The sequence below is a fragment of the Lepisosteus platostomus genome, chromosome 27 (assembly GCF_059453375.1).
Source record: "Lepisosteus platostomus isolate fLepPlt1 chromosome 27, fLepPlt1.hap1, whole genome shotgun sequence".
Classification (NCBI taxonomy): Eukaryota; Metazoa; Chordata; class Actinopteri; order Semionotiformes; family Lepisosteidae; genus Lepisosteus; species Lepisosteus platostomus.
The window spans coordinates 4442508-4455366 of NC_142637.1; the positions used below are offsets into that span (position 1 = coordinate 4442508).

Here is a 12859-nt window from a genome sequence, read left to right on the forward strand (position 1 = left end):
TTCTATAAATATAACATTATACAACTATGGAACAAGGTGTGTTCCGTGATGAAATGTGTTCTGGGAACATGGAAAGCCTGCAGTATAACACATCTGAAAAGGAAGTAATAAGAACCACTGTGGCTTTTAAGTGTCCTAAACCTAGAGATCATTGTGAGCTTAATATGTATTGTTGGTTTATGAAAGAACTTAAAATGGTTTGCCGAAATGTCAAAATGAAAACATTCTCATTGCTCCTTCCCCGGTCCTCTCACCTTCTTTGGGTTTTGATTGTGCTCGCAGTAGGAGAAGAGCTCGTACAGAACGATCCCGAAACTCCACACGTCTGACTTGTGAGAGAACAGGGATTCAGTGATGGACTCCGGGGCGTACCTGTGTCAGGGTTATCACCGGATTAGAGTCGCAAGGCTCAGAGACTTCCTGGCCTATTTTTCCGATTTCTGATACGCGTTTGGTATCGTGTTTTAAAGAGATTTTCTCTGGCAAGATCCAGCGATTATAATTATTCTCTGTAGGAGGGACTCCCTACTCCAGTCCTTGGCGTCCAGAATCTAGTAGAAATTCTACATCCATTTAGACAGTCAACAGTTTGTAGCTGAGGACAAAAGGTTTAATAGAATCTAAGTGTCCTAACCGCTTGAGTTTAATTCTTCTACCAGTTGTGGAGATCTTTAAAACTTGACTCATTGTGAGAAATATTACATTTAATTTCAGTGTTCAATATAAAAACGTTAAGACTTTGTTTCTAAAATGAAGGCATTCCTTCAACCTTCAAATCTCGGTCAAGTGTTGTTTAAAGGTGCTCTGAGTCGCACTGCAGTATTCAACACAGCAGTATTCTGTGAATCTGAAGTCCCTCGACCCCTTGCTCATTCCCAGGGAGAAGCTCTTGCTACAGTATATAGGCCGTCCTGCCTACCAGAAGATGGGGCTCTCTCCTGGATGGGTCACACGGTAGTAGTCCTTGTTCAGAGGAATGAACTTGGTGAGCCCAAAGTCTGCGATTTTCACCAGCGTGTCACTCGCCACCAGAATGTTCCTTGCGGCCAGATCACGGTGGACGTATCGCATGCTTTGCAGGTACTCCATTCCCTGGAAACACAAGCGGCAACACATACACACCCCAGTGGCACAGGCAGTTTGAACTGCAGCAGCCCCTCCTGGATCTTAGGCATGGCATAAGCATGACTGAAGTACGAGATCCCATTCTGTTTAAAGAGTAGTACTAACGTCGTGCATTGAGACCACTCTGGTGAATCGGCTGGTTACTTTACGACTGTGCTTGATTTCAGCAACAGCTGTGCCTTTTCCCCCATAAATGTCCCAGAATTACTGTTGTAATTGTGGATTCAATTCTTTCTTCAAACAAAGCATAAAGGACCGTGCACAAAGGCAACATCAAGTTTTTTTGAGCAACTAAGAGGAGTGTTAGTGTGTCTCTCCCGTTGGGCTGTGTGCTCTCTACCCGAACGCTTGCAGGACTAGTGTCTTCGGAGACAGGAGCATGTGAGCAGACGGGCTCGGCTGCCCTGTGTCATGCCCTCTGCAGCCACAGGGCGCTCCTTCTCTGTCCTGTCTCTCATTTCCGGTTATTTGCCGTCCTTCCGGTGTTTCTCTCTCTCTCTCTGGGGCTATATATTTCCGGGTCTTGCACTCTGCCCGGGCTCAGCATTGACGTTCGGATGTCCTGAGACCCGCCTAGCACCAGGTCGCCCCACATCCGCTACCTGAGGGCATAGGTTTCTTTAAGGCACTCCTGAACTCTTTGCACTAATGAGCCCGGGCGAACTCCCTGTCTCACCGCTACCCATAGGGTCATTTTTGCTCTCCTGCCTCTCCACGGTTCGTCCCTTTTTCAGACACCTGTGACACCCAGGGGCTGGGGGGGGGGGTGAAATGGGAGAGTGACCCCTGCGGACTGCGCAGTGCTCGATTACCTTGCAGATCTGGGATGCGAAGAGGAGCAGCCTCTTGGTGTTGACGTGCTGGCGGTTCTTCTCCAGGTATCCAATCAGGCTGCCGTGAGGGAGGTACTCCATTACCAGGCTCATGCTGAGCCGACCTGTCGGGGAAAACGGCAGGCAGCCTGGGTTAAAGCAGGCTCTACCCAGAAAACTGCCACATGATTTCCACTTAAATATCCCCCCAGTTTAAGGGTGCTCACTGTACCAGTTAAGGGAGAACGCTTTCATCCCGCATTCTGAAGCTAGTACTTGAGCTGACAACTCTCCCAACACAATAGCTCGTTATTAAAATGCAATAGTGTCTTTTTGCTTAGTTAGGAAGGGGCATTTCCCAATTGACGTTTCAGTGAAATTTAAACCCCCAAAAAGTTGTGGTAGCAATGTCGGTAAAGCTGCAGTTTTATTTAGCTTACTTGGCTGTAGGAGGTTTTCACACCTCTGAGCCTCTGAGTGCAGATCCCTGGCCTGTATATCCCTGGGTTTAATTTCAGCCTAAATTTCAAAGCAAATTTACATGCTAAGTGGATACATAACGTACAAAATCAATCAGGGAACACGGTCACAGTTTCCCCAGTCTCTTCTTTACCTTCTTCTTTACTATGACTGTAAATCAGCTTGCATACTTCCTTTTTATTTCCTCTTTTCCATTCTTCGAGAGAGAGATGTAAGATGTAATCACTTCTTGTGAAGCAATTCTGGAGGCTCACAGAGGGCTTTTACAGCATAGGATACAACCGGAAGATTAACAAAATGTTTGTTTTACTTGTGCAATTTGTGCTACTGGTGAGGTGACCTGATGCTGCCTCACACAACTCTCCCTCACAAACCTGCACTCCCTGTTTGATCAGGTGTGTGAGCTAGGCGTGCCAGGGGTCTTTCATGATGCTGTGTTGTAACACACAGGCATGAAATATGGCCTGCAGTGAGCACCTGTCGGGGAAAGTTACATGCTGAGTGGCCAAAACCATCGTAGTTAACAGCCAGAACAGATAATATTTAACTTTTTACACTTCCAATTTAGGCTTAGTGTTTGCTGCAGCCCTGTCCTAAAGAAACTGGACTGCTTCCTTATGTCTTAGGTAACAGATGTTCATTATTAACCATGTCAGCCCTCAGTTAAATTTGCTTATAATTTATATGAGAAACAATAAAATGGAGAAAGGTAAAAGTTGAGAAATGCATGGAAAAATACACAATTCCTGATTAGGGAAGCTGGAGGGCATTTGTGCAAGCTAAAAGGCGACAATCAAAAACAAGAAAAGGTTTATTCCTTGCTGCAAAGAGAAGACAAGTTTCTCTGTGGAGGCTCTTTCTTGTGTTTTTCTTCTCTTTTCAGAAGGAATAAACCTTTTCTTGTTCCTTTGCAGCCTATGCATGCTGATGCAGCTCCCTACTTGATATAATCAAAAAGCCTGTCGTATATTAAAGCAAAATATTAGAAGGATCGTATTGTAGGTCCAATTTTTTTTCTTTAAACATTGTTCTCTTACATCACTTTACATTACTGGAAATGGGCTGTAGGTGCTGTCAATGGTGAATAAATATGCAGTGTTTGCAAAAGGTGTAGTGACTTTATGCAATACCGCAATGTTAGGGGAGAGTAAGGGACTTAGGGACACAAGTTTCTGTTTTCCAAATTGTTGTTAGAAACCAGAAACTTTACAAGAGTGTTCTTGTGAGATGGTGCATAAGGTAAAGTCATCAGCTCTTGGGTACATGCCAAGAGGAACCAGGTCTTCAGATAATAGTTAAATGCTCCCATTTTCTGTTTCATTCTGCTTATTGAGTTTGGGTGGGGGGCGCATACTGACACTGTACATGAGGCAAGGCACAGTGAGACCGTCTTTTCGAAATCCTTTCATATACAGTATGAACATTTATTTTGCCTTTTAAACAGTCCTGCTTTATAGATTCTACACTTTATTATTTAGGTTTCTAGCCCTGGTGCTGGTCACCCTCATAACTGCTGGGTTACATTCCAGGTGAGCTCTGTTACATCTGCTTACCTTCTGTGAACAAAGTGGGGAATAACCCAATAATAACAATCTTTGCTATAGATGGTGCCTTTAAAGATAGTTTCTCAAAGCGCTTTTCGGTTGGTTTTAAAAACAAAGAAAAATAAGAGGTTAGATAATAGAGAATGGAGCAGATGCAGACATCAGTGAAGTAAAAGCCCTTCTGAAGAAGAAGGTCTTGAGTCTGGGCTTGAAAATGCTCAAGGAAGATAACTCTGATATCCATGGGGATAGATTTCCAGGGCTTTGGGGTGCTGCAAGAGAAGGCCCGTCACCCAAAGAGTGCTAATAATTCCTGTCCCTTATATAGCTCTTTTCTGGACACTCCATCCAAAAGTACTTTACAGGTAATGGGGACTCCACTCCACCACCACTAGTGTGTAGCCTCCACCTGGATGATGCAAAGACAGCCATAGTGCTAGAGAACAGAGTGATGAAGCCGGTTCAGAGATGAGGATTATTAGGAGGCCATGATTGGTAAAGGCCAGGGGGAAATTTGGCCAGGATACTGGGGCAAAACCCGTACTCTTCTTGAGAGATAACACCCTGGGATTTTTAATGTCCGCGGAGAGTCAGGACCTCGGTTTTACCGGTTTTATCTCATCCGAAGGATGGTGCCTTTTTACGGTATAGTGTCCCTGTCACTATACTGGGGCATTAGGACCCACACAGGGTGAGCTCCCCCGACTGGCCTCACTAGCACTGCTCACTGCTCACTGCCCACTGCTCTTCCAGCAGCAAACTTAGTTTTTCCCAGGAGGTCTCCCATCCAGGAACTGACCAGGCTCACACCTGCTGAGCTCCAGTGGGCTGCCAGCTGGGAGCTGCAGGGTGATAGGGCTGCTGGCAAATGAGCTTGAGAGACGGACAGGAGACCAGCATTACGTGAGCGAAGGCTGAAGGGTGGGGAGTAGGAACATAAATCGGATAGGTACTGAGGTGCCCAGCCATGTGGCAGGAGCCTTATAGGAAAGCGTGAGTATTTTGAGGTCACTAGAAACCTGATATGAAGCCAGTGCAAGGACTCCAGGACCAGCATATGATCTTTTGGATGCGACCTGATCAGGTTCTGCCTGCCGCATTCTGAACACATTGGAGTTTGAATAGCCTATTCTTCTGAATTGGGAATGGCAAATCTGGCAAGTCTGGTATTACGTGTGCTTATATGAGAAGAGGAACTGTAATATAAGCACAAGCAGATTCAATACGAACGTGTTGCACTTTGATTTGTAACGAGGGTGAGCTAAATATCCGTTTCATGGGATTGGAAACGAAGAGGGGTTTTAGTGCAGCTCGGTGCCTTGGCTAGGCAGAGAGAGCTCTTACCCGTGCTGTAGCAGATGCCCTTATACTTCACGATGTAGTCGCAGTGCAGGGAGCTGATGGTCTGGATCTCTCTCTCGAAGGCGGCCAGGCTGCCCTGCTTATTCTGCTGAAGCCTCTTCACTGCTATCAGCTCCCCGGTGTTGTCACCCAGTGGGTCATAGCGACACAGCTCCACGCTGCCAAAATTCCCCTGCAAAATCACACGGCGCATTGTCAACCATTACTCCTTATGCCTTAATGCCTGGGTCTCCAGTGACCGTTACTGAGAAGGTTCGAGTGACCGCTGGTCTTGAGTCTTAATGAAGGAAGAGCTGTTACCCTCTTTTTTTCTAGTTTGTTGTTTATATGCCGAACATTATTAAGCGTGCCTTTCTCTAATTCAGAGAAGGAACCACTTTGTTGGAACCCAGTATTGTCGGTTTCGAACACATTAAGGTGTGTCATTTTTATCGCAGTGTACAGGCCGGCTCCACCAGACTCTGGAACAGCTTCGTCCCACAGGCTGTCAGGCTCCTCAACACTCTGGAATCTACTTGCACCCTGCCTCAATCATAGAAACAGGGTTTAAATCCCCCAGTGCGTTATGTATATTGTACTGTGCATTGCCTTTTACTTTGCACTGTCTGCATCTTGCACTATGTGTATCCCGTCTAAAATGTCTCTGTCAGTGTCTTGTCTGTATTTGAACGATATTTCTTTCCACTGTATACTTGTATATGTCTGGAATGACAAGTAAGCGTGAACTTGAGCTTTAAATTAATGTTATTTAAAGCAATATGTTTATTTTTGTGTAGCCAGCTTTAATGTGTGCGTCAATGAGGTTTATTTGTAATGCAAGCGTTAAGGACAAATGCAATGGTTGTGGTGTACTGTGGTTAGTGGTGTGGGCCTTATCTGGAGCTACAGCGGAAATGGCCATTTTCAGGCTGATAAAGCAATTAAACCATATATGAACTTGGACAGTTCTGTAATAAATACCGGACTCTGAGTGATCTGATGGCTCACATACTTTAATGCTGAAGTCAAACCATTGTTTTTATTTCACTCTCTCAAATATACTATGAAAGTGCTTATCAAGATATTATTACTGCATGCATATGTTGAATAGGAAGAATAGTCCTGCAAGTAGGTGAGTAGCTCCCTCTGGCGGCTGACTAAATAATTACAGCTTAAATAATTTAAGATGAGATCACTTTATTGGCCATATACGATTTCTTGTATTAGGAATTTCTTTTCGCATACCCCAACTTGCTCTCCATGAGAGACACATACAGGGAGAGAAGCTGGGGGTCAGAGTGCAGGGTCAGCCATTTAGATAGATAGATAATACTTTATCAATCCCCTAGGGAAATTGATGTGTTACAGCAGTCCAGCCCAAGACAAGCAAAATGGAAGTCAGAATAGTTATAAAACAAAAGACAAAAAATAATAATAAATACATAGATGTGTGCAAAATGTGCTGATCATAGTCACGGTGCTGATCATTTAAACGGCGCCTCTGGAGCAGGTGGGGTTAAGGGCCTTGCTCAGGGGCCCAACAGAGTAGGATTCCTCTGCCGGCTGGGGGATATGAACCCACAACCTTCCAGCCACAGGCACAGATCCTTAGCGTCGCACTCACTTGTGATTGCTAATCTGTTACTGGCTTGTACTGCAGTTTCAAACGGCTTGCTTGAAAACAGAGCAGAATTACAACTAAAAATGCCCTGACAGTGTCCGGTCTATTGTTTTGACTTCGCAATTATTCTTCAAATCAATGCAGAGAAATCAAGCCAATTCATTCTCTCCTTTTCACGGGGCCTTAGTTACGAATGGCATGAAAATGAGACCGGGCTAGCCAATGATCTACTTCATTAAAGTGACAAACTGGACACTCAAAAGGGGGCAAGAGAAGAAACAAGTGGTAAAAAGCTCATGATGGCCTGAGCTGAGCCTGACGCACAGCTGTGAGCAGAAGCCGGGGGAGCTGGTCGAGCGAGTGGACTTCACCTTCCCCAGGGGAGAGATGTAACGCAGGTGGCGTTCCTCATACAGCGAAGGGTCCTGGTGGTAGGGAGCGCTCAGACTTCTCCAGTACCCGTCTTTCTCTGGCAGCGTGCTGGCCCGGGGGTCACACAGCAGCTCGTAATCTGAAAACGAGCAGAGCAAAGCGCTACTTCGTGTTCGAGGGTGAAGGAGAGAAAGGGGTCATGTTGGTGCCCCCTCTGTGTCCCGTGTCAAAGGCCAGCCGCGGCTCTTGTCATTAAAAAAATAGGCACGTAACAAGACTACCTCAGGAGGTAACTGCATGTCCTGGCAATGCAACATTCGCCCCCTCCTGGACACCAAAGATATCACTGTCCTTTGGTGAGGTACAAAGTTATTCACAGTACCCCAGTACTGATACCAGAAGTCATTGATCCATGGTGCATGTATTTTATAAACCAAAAATGCTTGAAATGGTATAAAAATCTCAAAAGCAGTCTGTTACTGCATTGATTGTGACTTGTGTTGAGGCAATACGAGAAATATCCCACAATGCATCCTTTCAGAGGTTTTTATGGTGTGAGTAGTTATTTTGCTAGTTATTGTGACCATCGCGATTCCGCGCGGGCTCGTGCCCTTGCTGCTCCACCCCGCCGGTTCGTCCCGCAACACCTGGTCGCGAACTGGGTCTCCGGCGTAACGCAACGGGGAGCCAGCCGAGTGCCCCAAACTAGCTCCGCTACATTATATTCTGGCCTCGGTTCCCCTCGTGCGGCGGTGTGCTGGGGTTGCCCGGGTACCCGAAGTGATGAGGCTGTTGAGCTGGCGGATGATGCAGCGACAGGAGGGGCGCAGCCAGGGCTGGTAGTCCATGCAGGGGGCGATCAGGTCGGCCAGCTCCGTCCACTTCGAGGAGGGCAGCTGCTCCCGTCTCTCGTAAAACTGCAGCTTCTGGGCGGAGAGAACGGACAGGGGGGTGAGCTGGACAGCGTCAGGCACGCTGCACTCTGTCACTTTAACATGCTACTTAGCAGCCTGTTTGAAACGCACGGCCTCGGCGTCATGACTGAAGGAAACCAGCAGCAGGTTTCTGGACGTGTCCAGATTCTCCATCTTCCTGCCACGCCAAACCATACTCTTCCCACCTGTGGTAACTGATTGTTCCGATTCATATCAGCACCGTCGTTAAAACAAAATCTGCACCATGTTTGAGTCTGGATATTTAACCCCCAAGTTGCCCTGGGGAGACGGGCTTCGGTTCTGTTGTGAAGTGCAGCTCAAGAGCAGACTGTAGTGAGTTGTTAACGGTGTTAAACTTGTGGGCAGTGAGAGACTGAGACAAGCCAGTGTCTGGCCCATGAGTCACTGTATTCTGCAGAGCCCCACGCAAATCCCAAGTAGTTTTCTTGAAACTTGGATGAGTTTAAGTTTAAATTTACAATTAATGCAGCTGAAAGTTGGTAATGTAGTATCAGGTCATGAATATGCCCAGGGCAAACCAGACACACAGGCCGTTATACCTGCTGGGGATTCTGGCCTTGAAGTGGCACTTTCCCGCAGTTAAAGATCTCCCAGAGAGTTGTCCCAAAACTCCACTTATCGGACTCGAGCATCCGTCTTTCCGGGGAGTCCAACACCTCTGGAGCTACCCATGGAATTCTGTCCAACACCACTGCAGAGGAGGAAAACACAGTGTGAGAGAATGGCAGTAAGACATACCCAAGTCAAACATAACATCTCTGGATAGAGATCAAAATAGTGAGCAGCAAAGCATCGTGGGCTTATGACTGGCAGGCTGTGGCTTGAGTCCCTGCTGCAGACACCGTTAAAAACTGAGGTGTTTGGATAGGAAAAAAGATTTGGTAACGGAGATGATGCACGTTGATTGAGTCCTTCATGAAGCTTACCGTCTCTGCCAAGCATGGCCAGGCTAATTCCTGGATCGCTCAGTTTGATAAAGGGGGCAGTGCCAGCAGAGGCATCGCCTTCTCTCGCCAAGAGCAGGTTTTTAGCACAGATATTTCCATGGACAATGTTCTTCTCCTCCTGAAATGAAAGGGTACCCGGCTCTTTTAAAGATGGCTTTTAAAAGCTTTTCTGATCTTAAAAACGCAAAGCAAAACCAGGAAAAAGTGGGTGGCTGTTTCTCTCTCGAGGGTGGTGGTGGTGGGGGCGTATGTTTGGCAGAAACACATTGGGGTGAGTGGTAAACCGCAATTCTAAATTAATGAGTTTGTCAGAAGACAAAATACATGCAATTTTAAAATCATGTTTTAAAAATGGTAGAAAAACGGCACACAGACCATTGGTTTATAGGAAAGTGTTTTTCAGAGCTTGGTAAGCCAACCATGTCCATAAGAACACTAGAAATGTGAGACACGAGAACAGCCCATCTTGTACCAAAAAAATACCAATTGAACAAGTTATCTAAATTGTCCAGTTGAGTTTAGAATTTCATCCACCTCTTTTTAGAGGAGTCCAGAGTTCATGCCTCCATTGTCTTTGTGGGAAGCCAGTTCCAGATACCTACCATAGATGGTGTAAAGAAACAGTTCCTACTCTTCTTCCTAAATTCCCATTTAATCCCGAGCTCCAGTGATTGTGTCCTTGTTTTACTGCAAGGTCTGAAATAGTCTCCTGACCTGAAATGTTCTAGACCTCTTAAGATCTTATATACTTGGATCAAATATCCTATCAATCTCCCTTATTCAAAACTGAAGATTCCCTTTAACTTGTCTCTATATAGGAAAGCACTGAGACAAATGAAACATTTTGCTTGTTTTTGAACACTTTCATGAGCTATAGTGTCCTTACTGTGGAATAGTGACCATACCCTAACACAATATTCTAAATTTAGGTTTTGCTTGAGCATTATTAGAAGGGGCGTAACTTCTCTTGACTTTGAGTCTTTCAGTTTTAGCATCTTTCAGTGTAAGAAGTCTTTTGAGTTTTACTTAGCAACACACTGAACACAGAGAAGAACATTACTACAAGTGCAAACTACTCCATTTTCAAAACGCAGCTTTGTCTTACAAACTGTAGTGCAGGAAGTCCCTATCTGGCAGATACTGCGGGTGACCTGAAGCAGAGAGGTCAGATGTGCTGTACTCACAAGGAAGCTGAGGGCGCAGGCCAGCTGCTTCGCCACGTCAAGTTTCCAGCTGACCGACACAGAGCTTTGCCTCTTCTTCAGAAACAAGTCAAGGGCTCCATACTTCACAAACTCTTCCACGATGATGTCTGGAGGGTTAGGGAAGGACAAAAGCAGCAGTTTGGCTTTGTTGAAAGAGTGACTCGCTCAAGAGGATTATGCTACGTCTTCCTGAGTCAGAGCTTTTGAAGAAATGCTAAGTCAAGACCTCTTGGATGGGCAGGTCATGTAGGGGCACCCTAGCATAACGCTTGAGAAGCTACGAATCTACAGAGGCTTCAATAAACCCTTGTAAATACACTTAAAAACACTTACAAGCCTTGTGGGAGACTTAAATGAGTGGATAAGCTTAGTCTACAGCATGCATGAGTAGTTATAAATCTCTGAGCATAACAGAAAAGGGTAAAACCACAAAGCGTTTAAGGTACTTAGTGGTTTTTAGAGTGTACTTAGATAGCCAAGACACAGTATTGTACTTTTTCTCTGTTGTATTATTTGTGCTTTGGCTTTTCTTGGGATGATGGAAGTAGGGAAAAAAACACACCAAACTCTTAATTACAGTACAATGATTGCGTCTGATATAGGCTCTCATGAAATCAAAGAAATTACGTGAAAACAGAATTGTCCTCTGGTGGTAAGAAATCTGTGACCGCATGGCTGTCCCTAATGTGCTCTTTTATTTTATTTTTTGGAGAAAATGAACTGCTCAGAAATGCATTCATCTGAGCTGCTGCACGAAAGGGTAAGAAGCAAAGTTGACTCACTCTTGGTGCCGTGGATGCTAATCCCATAGACCAGGAGCAGGTGCTTGTGGGAAAGCTGGCTCATCAGGCTGGCCGCCTCGAAGAATGACTGAGGGGGGAGGTGGCAACAAAGACATCACCATCGGAAGAAACGAAGGGCTGCATTTATATAGCACGTTCCATCCCACATAATATAGATAATGAGTGTATATACTGTATATATCTTTAGAGCTTTACCAGCCGTGTAGTCAGGGCATTGGTTTCACAGCTCATCTGAGGGTTGATGGCACCCAGTATTATAAATAGTGCTTTTAAAACTAGACCCACGTATCAAGTATCTTATTCCTGATTTTCATAGGTTTCTGAACTCGATTACTATGTGTGGTGTTTTTTTTTCCTTTGAAGGAAGGGTGAGTGGGGAAGAACAAGCAAGTGGAAGACTTGAATCTTGCTTAATAAAGGGACGATGTGAAAAGTTCCTGGATAAAAGTCGCTGTTCACGAGGTCAGTGCGAAAAGGGTAAAATAAGAGGTCTTTTCACCTGACCTGCACAAAAAGTGAATAAATTGCATAGAGCGAAAGAGGGGATTGCCTCAAACGTTTTAAATAGTATACAGTTTTCTTTAAGATGTTCTTTAAATGGCATCATTTGCAGTAATTCCTGTTTAGATGAACATGTGAACAATGAGGTTACACAATCCAACCCAAATGGCTCCATAGCTTTGGTGTTTTGCCAGCTATTATTTCCTTTACTTCTTATCTGAGTTCATGGCCTCACATGAATTCTTTTTAGGATTCAATGTCAATTTTACACACGGCCCCTTGAAATAACAGGAAGGGGTGATGGTGTGAAGAGACCTTTCTACAGGAATTTTCAGATGAACCAGAACTTTCAGAAAAGCCTTTCGGATGTAAGAATGTGAGCCTCCCGATACCTGCTGAGAATAATCCATAGCAAGGTAGTCTACTACTACCTTGTAGTTTTAATGTTCACTCTGGCAAAGTAAAAGCTCACCTCCCAGCAGTTTTTGTGAGCATTTTCCAGAACTTTTAGCAAAACGTCTGTCGTGTATCTCTCCCCCTCTCGGATGTCAGTCTTGGTCCCTTTGAAGATCTTGGTAAAGGAACCTTGTCCTAGACTCTCCCCCTGTCAAGATGAATCACACCAGAGATGTTCTCAGCACATTGTGCTGTTACAAAGTTTAAGACGCGCTGGGCTGGAGTCAAACCCAGGACCCCATCATGCAATCCCCTTCAAAAGAATGGGTTCTAAGATGAGAGGGTTGGAGGAGCTTCTTGATTGTGAAGCTTTTCCAGGATAAATTCCCAGATACATTTGGCACAGATTTGCATAAACTACCACCGCATTCTCCCTCACTCCCCAAGAAGACCAGGAGCTTCTTGAGACTCACCAGCTGCAGGTCTTCATACTTGATCATCTGGAACTGGACATGACTGGCCTTGCGTTTCTGCAGGATGGGTGATGCCAGGGCTTCCTGTGTGTAATTGCTGCGCACAATGTTCAGGTTGGTGAGCTCTGCAAACGAGAGCCAACAAACTCTTTTTCAGTTGAGGTTTTATTTTGTTTCACAACACGAAACATTTAACTGGACTTGCGTTTCCTAGTAAGCAAGATCAAGCAAGATTAGTTGGTCCACTACAGCCTGATGTGGACAAGAATTCTGGTGTTTCCAT

The 12859-nt window shown here is 45.2% G+C and overlaps 1 protein-coding gene across 1 annotated transcript in view; it reads right to left on the reverse strand.

The window, feature by feature from the left end:
* jak3 (Janus kinase 3 (a protein tyrosine kinase, leukocyte)) overlaps positions 1–12859 on the reverse strand; it is a 29915-nt gene that overhangs the window by 3861 nt on the left and 13195 nt on the right. Inside the window, exons 11-22 of the mRNA XM_088621755.1 lie at positions 12577–12701; positions 12180–12311; positions 11186–11273; positions 10383–10510; positions 9178–9316; positions 8791–8942; positions 8071–8221; positions 7295–7434; positions 5306–5495; positions 1938–2062; positions 920–1092; positions 255–372 (exon numbers count right to left, since the gene is read on the reverse strand). Coding sequence (XP_088477881.1) covers positions 255–372; positions 920–1092; positions 1938–2062; positions 5306–5495; positions 7295–7434; positions 8071–8221; positions 8791–8942; positions 9178–9316; positions 10383–10510; positions 11186–11273; positions 12180–12311; positions 12577–12701 — 1661 coding nt within the window. The remainder of the gene's footprint in view (positions 1–254; positions 373–919; positions 1093–1937; positions 2063–5305; positions 5496–7294; positions 7435–8070; positions 8222–8790; positions 8943–9177; positions 9317–10382; positions 10511–11185; positions 11274–12179; positions 12312–12576; positions 12702–12859) is intronic.